This window comes from Mytilus edulis, chromosome 8, assembly GCF_963676685.1.
Source record: "Mytilus edulis chromosome 8, xbMytEdul2.2, whole genome shotgun sequence".
In the NCBI taxonomy this organism is placed as follows: domain Eukaryota; kingdom Metazoa; phylum Mollusca; class Bivalvia; order Mytilida; family Mytilidae; genus Mytilus; species Mytilus edulis.
In genome coordinates, this window is record NC_092351.1 from 22949078 (window position 1) to 22965220 (window position 16143).

Below are 16143 nucleotides of genomic sequence, written 5' to 3' on the forward strand. Positions count from 1 at the left end.
AACGTATTATACAAAGAAACACATGATTAATGAATAACAAAAAGCATCAGGTTTAAAATTTAATACGCCAAAAACGCGCCCCGTCCACACAAGACTCACCAGTGACGCCCAGATATAAAAGATCGAAAGCGAAAAAAAGTTCAAAGTTGTACAGCACTGAAGATCAAAACTTGAAAAAGGTTGTGTCAAATACGGCTAAGTTTTTATGATTGGGATAAGAACATCCTTATTATTTAGAACAATTAATGCTATTGCAAACAGTAAATTTTATCAAATGAATATAACAGATATACATAATGAAACTGAAGTATAAACTCATTACATAAAACAAACACAAAAACATAATGAATGACCAACACAGAATAGACACACCCGACTCAGTCCAGGCCTCAACGCAGTAAATTATGAAAATGACGTCACATACGATGGTGAAAAGGCATTAAAAATTACGTCACATTTGAATATATGAAATATCTGAAACAGCAGAAAAATTACGTCACATATGAAGAACTATATCTCAAAAGTAAGATAGAATTAGGATTGATTAAAGATTTAAATAGAACTAAATACTGATATTGCATTTAAACACAATGCATATTGCAATACTTATTAATAGCAATCAACTATAATATATATATATGTGCAGTTTGTTATGAATCCAACTTCAAACGTACATTATCGTACAGATTATGTTGACCAAAATTAAATCTAATAAATGACGGCGGTGATTAATTTTGTTTCCATAACACATTGTAAACTCATCGGTCGTTATTCTAATACGAAATAAGTTTGCAGTGGTGTACTGTTGATAAGATATCGCCAATAGATTAATAAGAGACAAATCTTCATTGAGGAAACGCATGACGATACCAGATTCTTTTAGGAATTTGATGTAGTAGAAAACGATGGATTTAACCTGGCTTACAGCTAGGTAAACCTCTAACATTGGTTTATAATCTGTAATACTATAAAAAAAAACAAAGAAAAATATAACAAAGAAACATTAAAAATGCATAAAGACAAAGTAAATATTAACCAAAAATGAAAGACAAGAATACACAAATTTACAATAACATGATGACGGGATGTATAAGTACTGAGCCACGTCATATGTACCAAAGAAACACAAAAAGGCAAGAAGACAAAGCCAACATCAGCAAAAATGGAAGTCAAGAATAAAAAAAGTTAGAACAATAACACAATAAAGGGATGTATACGTACAGAGCCACATCATATGTATCAAAGAAACACAATAAGGCATATAGACAATGCACATTAGCAAAGTTGAAAGACAAGAATACTAAAACTAGTATAGAACAATAAGTCAATGACAGGATCAATAAATACAGAGTCACGTCTAATTAATATAACAAAAAAAAAAACCGGACTAAATACTAGTAGTAAAAGCAATATTCATTAAGACAAACCAAAGACTAATATAACACGTTATTAAGACTAATCAGCATCAGTACCAAAAATATACACTTCAAAACCATCGTGTATTATTTGTGAAGTTTATACGAATTATTTATCAACAAGGTCTTGGTACCTTTCGACATAACGTTTCCTTTGACACACCTTTGGTTCATCAACTTCCTACTAGAGCTTTCTTACAAATTGACGAAAGGTACGTATGCTTGACGAATCATACGTAAGACCCGTTTTAGGGATCCTTTATTTTGACATATTTATATAATAGTCGTGGAACTTCGGACAATAATCGTGCATGCTACGACACTTGTTAAATTGGATTTTTCTTGAGATCTATTTAGGATTTCGAGACATACGATAGGTAAGAATATGATTATTGATACCACCAGTTCGGAGGAGGTAACACTACAAAGTATTCTAAATATAGAGTTGTCAGACGAAAAAAATGTCCCCATGAAAAAACTAAAAACCGACCCCTCCCCCACTTTTAATATTACAATGTTGCACTGTTTAACCTAAGAATGTCAAAGCAAATACAAATGTCTTCTTCCCTAACAGAAATACAAATACTTCCTTGATTCATAATTTGCAACGCTCAAAATAATAAAATGAAGAAAATAGGATGATCTTTATACTATGTCATATGCTGGTGCTCATTTCATAACTTTCATCGCCTTAATGTGATATATGATACACCGGAGCAATGGAACGGTTATTTTAGCGTATAACTGCGTTTTGCCTAAATCCTGAACATTCATGAAATATTAGCCACTGGACGATAAGTGACAACTTCGTGTCTGTCATCCAAACATGTGTACTGTTAAATCGTCATTATAAAATCCACAATATATATGGTGCAAAACTGTAGATTTATTTCTAGATATACAAAGTCTTTTTTTTTTTTTAGTTTATTCAACATTTTAAAATCATTGTATCATCATTTTATAGCAAATCTCGATATTCCACTTTGACAATTTGCTGAAAGTGTACTGTAACAAATAAAAATAAATGTGAATCTTGTCGTTAAATTTAGACTAACGATCTTCAATAATGGCATTGAAATGTTAATCGTGAAACTCGTGCTTAAAAAATTCCCGCGGAAATGTGTACTCGTGGTTTACGTAAATAACGTATCGGACTTAAGTGTATTTGACACTATTTTTCTCTGTTTGATTATATTAAAATCGTGTATTATTTGCGATATTATTTTTTTTTTTAAATAAACTTGAATAAGAAAAGAATGCTGTTTTACTGGATAAAACAAAGACTTTTTTAACTGTTTTTGTAGAAATGAAATACGCGCTCCCTTTACGTTCGTTCGTACCTTTCGTCAATTTGTAAGAAAGCTCTACTAAGACAGCTGATGACGTTTACAAAGTCTGAGTAGGAGCTGCAAGCTCTTGAATACTGAATAATTTGGGAAATGTATATCCTATAGGCTGGTGAATTTAGTGTATTGCTACTAAGTTTTCGTGCAATTCCGTGGCCTTTATGTAACTGCTCTACGTTGATTGATGAGGGATACCAATTCAATCCACAGCATCTTTGTATGATAGCATCAAAGGAGTGATATCCAGCTCCGTTGTCAATGTCAATTCTTTTGTTATCTGCTGGACATTGTAGGTCCTCGTGTGTTTTCTCTTGGCATATCATACATTCATCTTTTCAAGTTTGATCTTTTTCGACATAGCGTGGTCATATATCTATATGTTATATTCAGTAAATGTTATTTAGGCAAATCTGTAATTACAAGTACCAAATACAAATATCTCCTCAGCTCCGAACTCAATGGTAAGATAACTGAAATTATTGAATTGAAAGCACAATCCGATAGTTTCTAAAACTATCCAGTACGACCAATACTCAATTTGTGAAGGTTTATATTTATAACATTCAAGTGCAAAAAAAAAAACAAAAACAAACAAATAGCTACTTAACAGAGAAAATTCGTCTTTGTTCTTATCCGTCCGAGGGAGTTTCTCTGCACTTGCCAAATGTTGTTAAACAATAGTTTTATGAACTGTAGTCATAGAAAAAACTTTGTCGGACAGTTATATATTGTTTTAAGTGAAAAGAGAATTGTTGCTGATTGAATGATGTGAAAACAAAAACAAAATCCAAATAAACCAATACTATTTCCTGAGAAGTATATGTGTTTCTTTTAATAAATAATAAAAGATAAACAGAATAAGAAATGTGCATATGATCCATTATTTTGCCTTTCTACTTTTTATTCGAACGTCATTAATGAGTCTTATATAGACGAAAAGCGCACCTGACGTACATAATTTCAATCTTAGTTTCTATAATTTGTTTATTCAAAATAACTTCTACATTTTTAAAATTCGTCTGAAATAAACAAAAACAATGTTCTCGCCATACACAAGTCTAATATTATTACGTTTATAAATGTATGTACAATGTACATTGTTTGTGTACGTTGTATGAAAATACAAACAACAAAAAAGTGTTCCATTTTTAATGACTTAGCTATTTTTGTTTATCAATATCACATGTATTCTAATACATTATTATTTAAATACAGCTTGGAAAATTAATTCACATATATTGTCATAATATTATTGTTTACTCTGTAACTACTGTTCTCTGCTGTTTTTTGTTTGTCATATATTGTATATATGTTCGTTTGCCATAGCATGTATATGCTTCTTGCAACTAAAGTATTCATTCATTTATTCATTCAATACACTTACATTACAGTAATTACTTTATTACAGACTCAGAGTATCCAACAAGTTTGAGAAAACAATTTTACGGTACGGCATTAGGGATAAAGAATATGTCAGTCTTCAATATCCCCGCTATTTGTAAGAAGATCTTTTGGAATACACAGGTAATGTTTTGCTGAAGAGTTTAAACTAATACTTGATAAATTTGCTGCAAAAACATTGAATACAGGCTGAACTATATGACCAAAATAGATCTAAATGACTTACAAAAAGGACGTTTAAAGACTTAAAAGTTAAAAATGCTGAAAAATTAGAGGCTATTTAACGAACCAGATGTTTTAAAATTACACACACAGCTGGAAGGTATACCTCCAAAAGTACTTTAAATTTAAATTGAACTCATTAATCCCAATCATTCTGAGGCCATGATATTTACAGGTTATACATGACATGACATGGGCCAACTAAATTCTAACTGCTCGAAACAATTAACCACATTGATTGTACAAAGCATACGTGATTGACTGATAATGATAATATCATTTCATAGATTTCAAAACATAGTTTATTTATATATTTATCGCCTTCTCAATACTATAATACACATTAACACTGTGTTTTTGCTTGCTGTTTTTATCGTATCTGATTGACTATGTCTATAATAATAAACGCATTTGTGAACAAATCTTGTGTTATTTGCTGTTCTATTAATAGCCAGATAAAGAAATGACGTTTTTAAGTTTTAAATCTACTGAAGGAACATGACGTCACCACTGGGAAATACAGGAGGTAGAAAAGAAATCACAAAATCTTATAGAGGGGGAGTAAATAAAATACCTGATACATATATTCGTAGGTAAAATTTTATTGAAAACTGTGATAATACTCATTACTTTACACCATTGAAATAAAAATATATATATTTTGCAAATTATTGATAAGATATTTAAGACATTAACAAACGGTTAACTAAATTCATTCTGTCTCTCTTTTTTGTTGGAAAGGGGGGTGGTATCTATTCATTTTGTGGTGATTTGTATATATCTCGTCCGTTACATAGAAATGCATGTAAACTTATTGCCCCTTTAATCAACTTATTCTGTACAATAAAACAATACTAGCTTTATTATTTGTTACATAAATAAACATTTATTGTTTTCCGGTTATTAACACTTATGATTCACATCCTGCTGATACATGTAATTTTGCATTACACATTGTCAAGCTCTCTCACATGGCTATGACAACAAGTTGAAATTGGGCTTAGGCTTAGCTGTCATCACTGCGAGGTCTCTGAGATCGGTACTTTGTGTAATATGTTATGATTACTACCAATTTGATGTATAAATCACTTTTAATTGTTTATTACAGTTTTATGTGATGTGAAGTATGTTAGGGGAGGGTCGAGCGTTCACAAATATAATCTGCTCCGTAAACAAAGTTGTAGATCACATATACTTTTGAGTAATTACTTTTGCATTTTCGACATCAATTTTCATCAATTTTCATAATCAAATATATTGTGACTGTTACGCCGTATGACGTCATATCAAAAGGTTGAGAACGATCAGCTAAGTTTTGGTGATTGCAAGCATTCGTTGACGCGGTTGTATTACTGTAATTTCATTTGTTTTCATTGGCTACTTATGTTCGTGGATATTAGATTTCGTGGTTGATAAATCTACAGTATTTAATTTTGATTGATCGTGACATTTTGTTGTTAAATTTATCGGTATAACAGAGTAATTTGCTTTTCGTTTAATAGATTTTCGATTTACGTTCCATTATGTATCTTTTAGCTATTTCACTGATCCCGTTTAAAGGGGCATTGGCTGTCAAATTCATGTTCACCGATTTGACTCAATTTCTCATATTTGATTTATAACACTGAAACGTATATCGAAGTTATAAAAAGTCTATAATAAACAATTTAAAAGACATGGAGTCTGAAGACTGCCGACGGTCAGATAAGCGATATAATGTTTATTTTCATATCAAAGGTTAAACATATAAGTTAAGCATCGTTTTAACCCGTAAAAGAATGGACTTTTGTGAATCGAATCAGTCAATCAAACGATTTACCTATGTTTCACTTTCAATATTGACATTCTTTTCCATTTTAATAACTGATCTCTAGCTAAGGGGTTATATTGGAGATCAACAAATTTATATCTGCATATGGGCTAATTGGCTAAATCTTGACAAATCTTTAGAAGCCTTTTGTTTCTTATTATTCGTACATTTAGGCATATATGCAAAGTTCATCAAAATAGACTCATAATAGATACAAGGTATACAATTGTGTACAGCAAAAGACTCATCCATGACAAACAGTATAATATTATTGATACACAAATACAAATTCAAACTAAACATATTATGATTATCTCCAGTCACCAGGCAGTCCAAAATATCTGGAAACCAATACCAAATAGAATAAGTAATAATTTGCCTGTATAAAGACAGAAATATGTGACATTACTAGTAATATAGAATTTCAAATTCGTAGTGAGTCCATATCTTCTTTTTTCTTACAATCTTTTTCGATTACAAATGTTTGATGTATTTCACATCTTAATTTACAATACTGAAGTAAAATCATGTTTACTAAAATATCCTTTGCTAGCTTGTATACACAAATTGTGTACAGTAAAAAAACCGGTGTTTGATGGGATTCGTTATGCTCAGTCTTTAGTTTTCTATGTTGTGATTTGTGTGCTCTTGGTTCTCTTTTTGTGTTTATCTTATTTTCCCCATGTTGTTGTCAGTTTATTTTCGACTTATCAATTTGAATGTCCCTTTGGTATCGTTTGCCTCTGTTTTTCATGCAAACCTGCAAGTATCATGGAATTATTTTGGGTCATTCTCACACTTACATGATAATCAGTCCTATAATCATTTGGTATTTAACTCTGTCTGTTCTGCTGTTAAACATGTTAATGTGTGTCATTTCTTCAATTTTTGTATTTTTCTAACAAACTGCTGCGTGTTTGTGATTGAACATGTTGAAATAACACATGAAGTTATTTTATTTTATTTAAAGCATATCGAGAATAAATACCTTCACTGTTGAATAAGGATCCATTCACCTGCAAACAATTGTAACCACCTGTTCTAAATCCTAATCCAGGTCGGAATTGGCACTGAAATAAAATACAATTGTCATGGAATACGACTTTTAAATAGACAAATATGATGTATATATTTTAAAGAACAAAAGACAGCGTTAACGTTTTATGAATAAAAGAAGGACTTAAAAAATTTGAACCAGAATTAAATTGAAAAATTTCGTTTTTCACTACAATATTTAGACAAGTCGTTCTCTTGTATTGTGGAAATATAGCAAAATCACTAATTTGTCCTTTAAAAAAGGGACAAAAAGATACAAAGGGATTAAAAACTAATGTTGAAGATAGACTACATCATGGACATTGAAACTAAACCATGATAGGCGAAAAAATCGAAAATGACCAACAGCACTCTACAAAAACCTCACAGAACAAAAAGAAAAAAAGAGCATTACGAAACCACTAAAATTCGTGCATTATCTCAGGTTATACGGTATCTGTCCAAACATTTATACACCATAGTTTGTAACGCATCTCTGTGAAAAATTACATAACATTTTAGTTTGTTCTGATATATTGATCTGACTTGCACACAATAAGTAATTTGAGGCATTTAAATAGTTGGTAGATAAGGTGAACAAAATATCAAATTAAGGTCTTATTTCAATTTACCTTGGTATCGGGATGACATGTGTGAGTGCCTCTAAATACATTTAGGAATATATCAACATATTCTTCATCTTCATCAAGGTCACATTGATTTATATCAGTATCGTTTAAGTTCATATCTATAAATGCAACACCTCTATAAACAAAATGAAAACAAAAATAGTTCGCTTTTTCTGGACATGCAATGTTAACTAAAGGTGATAATCATATCTTACACGAATGTATTATGGTACGAGTGAAATAAAATATGAAACATATATATGAAGCATCAAAACTTATATAGCACATGCAATTTTTTTAAAGAAACTGTTTCTCTTGTATTGCTTCCCGAATACGATTTAACGACTTAATATGTATAAGCATACGACAGAGGACAACAGTGGAGCAGGAACTCTTTACCCTTTCAGAGCACATAACTGCATAATCTGGGTTTGGTTATATTCGTTACTTTTTATTTTAGGTCTCTTTGTGAACTGTTTTGTAAACTGTTACACACATTTTGTTTTCTAATTGTGATGTTTTTTCGTCTTTCTTCCAATTATAAATTTTGTTATCTTTTGCATTTTGATCCGTTTTTCGGTTAGATGGTTCGAGCGTTCCAGTTGACGGTTAATTCTAACTCACCAGGAAATCGTCATGTAACAGTGACCAATAATATTATAGTTGCTTACATCCACGTAATTTAGACTAATGGTCTCATTGGCTATCATTCCACATCTCCTTATTTTTATATATTTTTTTTAAAAGCATTCAATGTGTTCATTTGATCATAAACCCCATGTTTAAATGTCATTCGTCTGAATTTAACTTGTTACGGAAAATGTCGGTTAGAACTAATAGTACGTTGGAATATTAAATTAAAAACGTTTAACATATTCGGGACGATTTAGAGCTTGACATATCATGTATTCGCCTGTCTATTGTTGAAGTTCACATATTTCCATTTAATTTTTTTTTGTTATTTTTGTCGTTCGGTTGCTGTCTCATTGATTTGTTCCCAATATATCTGTTTTTTTCATAATAAGTATTTGATAAGAAAACTGAAAAATTATTGAAAATGCGTACTGAAAATTGGAAATAAAAACACATCAACATAACTTACTTGAATACGAGCTGTCCAGTGGCATCTTGTCCAAATATAGGCACAGAAAAGGTAACTAACCAAATATTACTAAACCCACAATCAAAATAAGGTTGACTCCAGTGTCCATCTTCTTTTTGTGCAAAATACATCACAGTATTCTCGTCTTGAATGTCTATACTACCGTTTCTATTTCAAAAAGATTATAACTAAGAAATTGATAAGGGTCAATTAGACGACAATGAAACAATTATAGGTTCCGGTACTATAGTTGCCTGGATTTTTATATTGTTTCTTTAAATGTGAAATGTAAAAAAGACATAAAACAATGAATCCAGGGAATACGGTATTGATAGTACTAAGTCTTTCATAGTCTCTGTAAATTTCTATGCAAATTTAGATTTGTGTAGATTTTAGGGCGATGCGGATTTTGCAATATTGTAAAGAAAATTGTTTCATTTTTTAGATCAAAAGGTTTACATCTTAGCGTCGTTTTGTGTCGGTTGGTTGGTTGCTATTTGAGGTATAACACGTTTTTTCCATTAGTCGTCGTGACTGCAGTTGTACAGAAGATAAATTAAAGTTACACAATAATACGAACTTTCAAGATACGATGCAAATTCTAATATTTCTTAAAAATATTGAATTCGTTTGTAGATTAGTGCAAATGTTTGAGACAGTCCGCAAATTTTACAATATAATACTAAAAGGTTAAAATGCGAAATAGTTTGTAAATAATCCAATTGCTAAGTAATGTTCAAAACAATTGTTCGGCGCAGATTAACTTACATGTATGTATAAAATTATTCACTGACCTCTGGTGCCTTTCCGATAGAATTGACGAGGCATTGTCCCAATTTCTTGACTTCAAATTGTAATACCACTCTGGCTCAACTGATGTTTGATACTCATAAGCAAGCGAGAAATCGAACAGACAAATTACTCCATTTTTATAATAAGCATAAGGTGCAAACTCTTTGTATCTTGAGAATACACTTGGCTCAAACGCAAGACCAGAACTAAAAACTTTGGGTGATCCTGAGATAACAACATTTCTGGCTAAATTAAAGAATGTTAAATCAGGATAAGACTCCAATGTTCCTTTGTTCTGATAAATTAATGTCGTCATGTAATTAGAATTATAAATAGCTAAGTTTACATATCCATTCCACAGTGTGAAGTCTAGAGTTAAGTCAAGATTAGCCGCAGAGTATGCGCACATGTCTGTATGAGTATTTTCAATTACATTAAGAGCAGTGATTGTTTCCAATTTACCACCTCTAACGAATAGTATAGTTCCATGCATCAGAACATAACATATAAAAGTAAAAACTGATACTCTGCATGGATTCATCATCAACTGAATAGACTTTCTAAAACAAAAGGTTAGCCTGTTTGGTTTTTTCAATACACAATTTTCTTAAAACAACAAAATTATTTTTTTAACAATCAGGTGATGAAATGATGGACCCAGTATGAACATTTTTTTTAACCGCTTAGTTAATACTGCACAAGCTACCTAAAGAGGTAAAGTAACTTGTAAGTACTTTAAAAAAGATCTTTGATAATCTATAATAGCATGAATTATACTTCACGGGCAGAAAAGACCATAACGAATTTTCAATTAAAATAGAAAATAAATAATATCAAAATTAAATGAAAGACCAGTCAAGTCATTAAAAAAAAATACAGAACTAAAAAGGTCAATATAAAAGTACCACATCAAAACAAGTCAATGCATATTAAAAGTAACACAACAAAAAATTTAATGTAAACGTAACAGAACAAAAGATCCCTAGAGGTCAATGTAAAAGTAACCCTTACCTTTTATATTATTTATAACCTTACTATAAACCAATATCTATTCAACATTCCTACAGTGTAACAGAAACCCCGATCTTAACTAGTACTCTTACCTCATCTTTTCGTAATCTTGATATCTTTAGCTTTTACATAACATAATTTGTGTTTGTTTCAAATCCTCACCAGTTGCTACAGCAGAATATTTTAACTGGACTGTATCCCACTCAGAAATGTAATAATCAACATTGTTCACAAAATGCAATTTTCATATATGCCCTTTACTAGAAGAATAATGTTTCTATCATAAATAATAAGGCAACCATTATATGAAAATTAGCTAATAATTACCATGTTGAATGAGATTTAGATGTATTCAGAAATACACTGTGTCAACACTCCTACGCCAAAAAGTGTTTTAACGTGTAAATGTATAATTTTCAGTACGCTGATGAACCACCAAAAGACAGTGCCAAAGAGACAATCAAGTCTACCAGACACCTTTTGATTTGCCTTTACCTGCTACTATAATAATGTGTTATAAATCAAATCATGTCTTGCCGTACTGCAATATCTATTTGCAAACTTTAAAGCTCAATATGAACTGACTGTAATTGCTTAAACAGAACATAAATGTATATGAACGTGATTTTTTCACTACAAGGACATAATTCTTCATTATCAACATCATCCAGGTTTGATTTAAATAATCAGTCCTTATTATATGCGGCGGGGTTAAACATGTTTTTTTTAGATCTCAATCCTCCCATATACATCTAGCCAACGTAGAAAAACAAGCGCACAACAATACGCACAGTAAAACTCAGTTTAAGAGAAGTCCGAGTCCGATGTCAGAATATGAAACTAAAGAAAATAAACAAAATGACAATAATACAAAAATAACAACAGACTACTAACAGTTACTGACATGCCAGCTCCAGAATTCAGTTAAACTGACTGAAAGATTATGTCGTCATCATATGAATATCAGGCACAATTCTTCCTGTTAAGGGTTTAGTATTATACCTTCATGAAATATATGAGAAGAACATAACCCGTGTCATGCAATAACTGGTTTAAGCATAAATGTGTTTAATTGCGATGCAAAGACCCAATAAGTGAATCAATATTAAAGCCACAATATGCAATCTTCAATGACTTGACAACAGTATCGTAACTAGTTTTGTTAGCTTTTGAGGTGAATACTGACATTTTTGTGCTTTATAAAGAATATTACCATAAAAGATTGGATGTGAAGTACCTGAACGTATAAGATGTCTGCATGTTGAATTATATTTACGAATTATTTCCTTGTACCGATGAGAAAATTTTGTAAATGTTTTGATTAGTTTGTGATATCGAAAACCCTGGTGTAATAAATTTTCAGTAATACATACATTTCTCTCGTTAAAATCTAATACGTTGTTACATACACGAGCGAATCGTAAAAGTTGAGATATATAAACACCATAAGATGGTGACAAGGGAACGTCACCATCTAAAAATGGATAATTAACGATAGGAAATGAAAAATCATCCCTTTTATCATAAATTTTTGTATTAAGCGTCCATATTTTATAAGCAGAGGATAATCGATTCTTGAGAAAGTAATAAATTTAATTGGAAACACATTGGATATAGAAAAATGTTCAAATCCCAATTAAAATAAACTTTAAAAATGGTTCTACACCAGTTAACATTTCGACATAGACACTTCATGATCAATAATGCTCGATGCCAAAATATTTACAACTTCAAAAATTACTCAAAACTTGAGGTGATGATGATACAAAGAGTGTAGCCTAATTTAAAAGTTTACGTTTTGCAGTTTTGTCATGTTTTATCTGTACTAGACTAAGTCCTTGAGAAATTGAAAATTTCTACAGATGATCGCTTGGTGATTCTTCAAGTCTCCAAATATGTGGTAATTATAAATTTTCATTTTTTATTATATTTTTCTGATAGGTTAACTCAACATATATACCAGGCTTAAATATTTGTACGGAAGGCGCGCATTAGTTTAGTTTAAACATATTTTATTGATCAAAACAAATGGATTAGAAACCAGGCTCAAGCTAGCAGCCACTCGCTAGCAGCCACTACGCTAGCAGCCAGTTTTCAGATATGTCTATGAACGAAAATAATGCATAAGATTCTTGACCACCATACTTTGTGTACAAAAAATAAACCTTTCGTCTAATCAAAAGTAAGCGATATCTACTGCTTCAGAACTAGAATGATTCGTTAAAACAGATTTGTCTTTTTGAAAAAATATTAAAGCATGAGCGCAACTTTCTATTTTTGTAATGCAGAACAATTATTATTTTACGGGAACTATTTGACAGGATGCCGAAAATATGGAAAGCAATTTGACACAATATCACAAAAATAATTTCTGATGTCTGATTAGTATTGTCATTCAGTTGATGAACCGTAAATGATTTTTTTTAATTCATTGAATAGTGTCTTCGACTGCTTAATTATATATTAAAAACTCATAGTATTGTGGTTATAAATTAATAAAAACATTTCGAGTACGTTTGAATCTTATGCATTATTTTAGTTCATAGACATATCTGAAAAATGGCTGCTAGCGTAGTGGCTGCTAGCGAGTGGCTGCTAGCTTGAGTCTGGTCGATTTAGCCAAATGCAGATTAGGAACTATATTCCTGATTTGGAGCAAATTCTTTAGGCTACAAACACTATGGACATTGACTTTTTAAATTTTGATACACCTTTATTAAATTGACAGGTTTTAGCACTTTTTAAATTTTGATACACCTTTATTAAATTGACAGGTTTTAGCACTTTATAGACTTCTACTTGTAACTTATGTGGCGTGGTCAATTACATTAAAGATTTGATGGTAAATACTTAATCAGTACTGTTTAATGATCTTTCATCTTGATTAATGTGACAGTTTATACGGTACATGAGTTGCACAGTAGAATTGCAATAACATTTAGAATTTTATCAAAATACTGTAAGACAATAAATTAAGAACAGCTGTTTATAGCACGATCTTGTGAGAAACTTTATGTATTGGTCAGTTGTATTGGAGTAGTAGCTGGAAGTAACATGTTGTTTTATAGAGTTGGAATTTAGTAACGTTTTGTATTGGAATTTATAATTGTGAATCTGTGCTTATATTATACATACATATACTTTTATACGATTAAACATGTGAACATTATACAGACTTCGTTGTTCATACAATGAGCTTATGGTAAAATATATGCAATAGCTAGTTCCCTATATTAATGGGCAAAATTAAACAATGCGTAGACACAAAACACAAACAGAAGAACTTTAAGACCCGTTACACTTAAATGAATTAGAAAATTTTACTACAATCTGTGTTAGTTCATATTGTTTGTATAGACTAATACAGGATTTTTTAATGTCAAGATGCATTTATAACAGTTGGTTAGTTCGTGCTATTGATGTAAAATTAAAATCACAAAAAAATCTCCGAGGAACAGGGACCTTACCCAAGATATCTTTGTGTCATCTTTGCGAATCAAGAGACATAGGTACTGAATATTAGTATGTTGTGTCATGTAATGTTGTAAATCAAGAAAGAAATGTGAGGGTCACTCCCCTTGATTAGTTTGTAATTTAATGTTTATGTTTGTATTGTTCACATGGGCTTTAATAGTTAAGGTAGTTGTTTATGCATATATATTCCGTGTAACTATATGTAATTTGTAGTTAATGAGAAATAAAATTCGTTCATCCATTCAATTATTACGAAAGAGACCCTATTATATGTATTCAAAATGTGGGTGAAATGTCAATCACAAGGGCTAATGTGATGAGTATACACGTCTTTATATCTTTTGAATGTTAACTTTATTAACTTGTCCTTCAGCTGGCTACTAAGCAACCATGTATACTAGTTCAGCGATATGGACGTCATACTAAATTCCGAATTATACACAAGAAACTAAAATTAAAAATCATACAAGACTAACAAAGGCCAGAGGCTCCTGAAACTGATCACAGTTAGAATATGTTAATAGAACAACGTCAAACAGATACCTTGATAGATTATATGTACATAGTACAACTATTCATCAAATAAAAATATCACAGCAATTAATTTGTATAATATGAACTACATGTATTATAAAATTATCACTTCATTTACTGACATATATCAATTAGTGATCCGCCATCTTTTCGTTTTGTGAACGTGGCCACTGACCTCTTCACAAACGTATCATGCTTCTACATTCAGAATCTTTCGTTTCAATTTTAAAAACTGTTTCCCTTTCTGGATTGATTTTGTATTTCCTGTAATAAAGGTAAAATTAAACACGAAGAATAATATATCATAATGATACTGCTATAGAAAAAAGTGCAAAAGATTAATTTGTTTGCCTTTAGATTTTAACATAGAGTAATCATACTTATTTCCTCAGTATAGTGCATTTATATTTAACATGATAATACATAAGTATGAATACTCCGGCTTTCCTCTCTTGTTAATGACATGGGTATATATGTTGATATTCCAAGTCAGTTGTTAATTCAGTTACCAACCAGTTTATGTTAGTTAAATTACCACACACACAACCGATGTTATTCGGTGATTTATCTGTGGGAAAAGCAACATATTTGTCACTTATGTAAGATAGTTGTGTATCAACATTAATGTCTTTTCAAATAGATATAACATGAGCGGTTATTAAATCATCAGTTTTTTTTAATTCTAATTTCTATTAAACAATCTTACTGCCCTTATGCTTTCTGAAATACTATCCGTGTTTTCATTTATTTGTTTATCCCATTCCCTGTAAAAAACCATCGACTGAATTCATTAGGTTTTTTAATTTGTGATTAAATTTGTCGGATTCATGCTTATGGTACATGTATTTCGGCCGTTTAGCTAATGAAATCGAACTGATGCTCATTATGTTCTGTTGGTATGGGATTTCTATTTTATTAAGACTTTGATTTTCAAATATTTTGGCCTCACGAATGGCTGAAAAGACATAAACTATCAAAATGCGCATCTGGTGCAGAAACATTGGTACCAAGTCAGGAGGTATTTAGATGTTTACAAAAATTTAAAGATGTTACAAATGACTTGGATATATAAACAAACATAAATAATCGTAAGGTCTTATACAGTTAGCAAGTTCTATACCGTATTGTGACATCTTGAGCTATATATAGGAGTAACACGACAAAATAAAAAAAAATCAAGAGAAAGACACAACGACCTGCTTTATTTAAATCTCGTAATAAAAACAGACAAGACAGACAGCTACCACCGAAAAACAGGCTAGTTTAGTTAACATTGTATATTCATGTAGTTTATGTCAAGTAAAATATAGGCAATATATGGTTACAGTTGTTCAAATATAATGATTCAAGTAAGAAGACACACATGAATGTT

General features: G+C 30.9%; 2 protein-coding genes across 2 annotated transcripts in view; one reads left to right on the top strand and one right to left on the bottom strand.

Annotated features, from left to right (window-relative positions):
• Window positions 1-4300, top strand: part of LOC139485104 (mammalian ependymin-related protein 1-like) — a 34461-nt gene extending 30161 nt beyond the window's left edge. Inside the window, exon 5 of the mRNA XM_071269229.1 lies at window positions 4170-4300. Within this exon, the coding sequence (XP_071125330.1) occupies window positions 4170-4300 (131 nt within the window). The remainder of the gene's footprint in view (window positions 1-4169) is intronic.
• On the bottom strand, window positions 3897-11100 carry LOC139485100 (metabotropic glycine receptor-like). The gene is made up of 6 exons (XM_071269221.1): window positions 10856-11100; window positions 9755-10312; window positions 8961-9128; window positions 7862-7994; window positions 7183-7264; window positions 3897-6573 (listed from the first exon to the last, which is right to left on the bottom strand). The coding sequence occupies exons 1-6, from the start codon at window positions 10858-10860 to the stop codon at window positions 6515-6517; spliced, it is 1005 nt and encodes a 334-aa protein (XP_071125322.1). The 5' UTR covers window positions 10861-11100; the 3' UTR covers window positions 3897-6514.
• Window positions 11101-16143: the final 5043 nt, after the last annotated feature.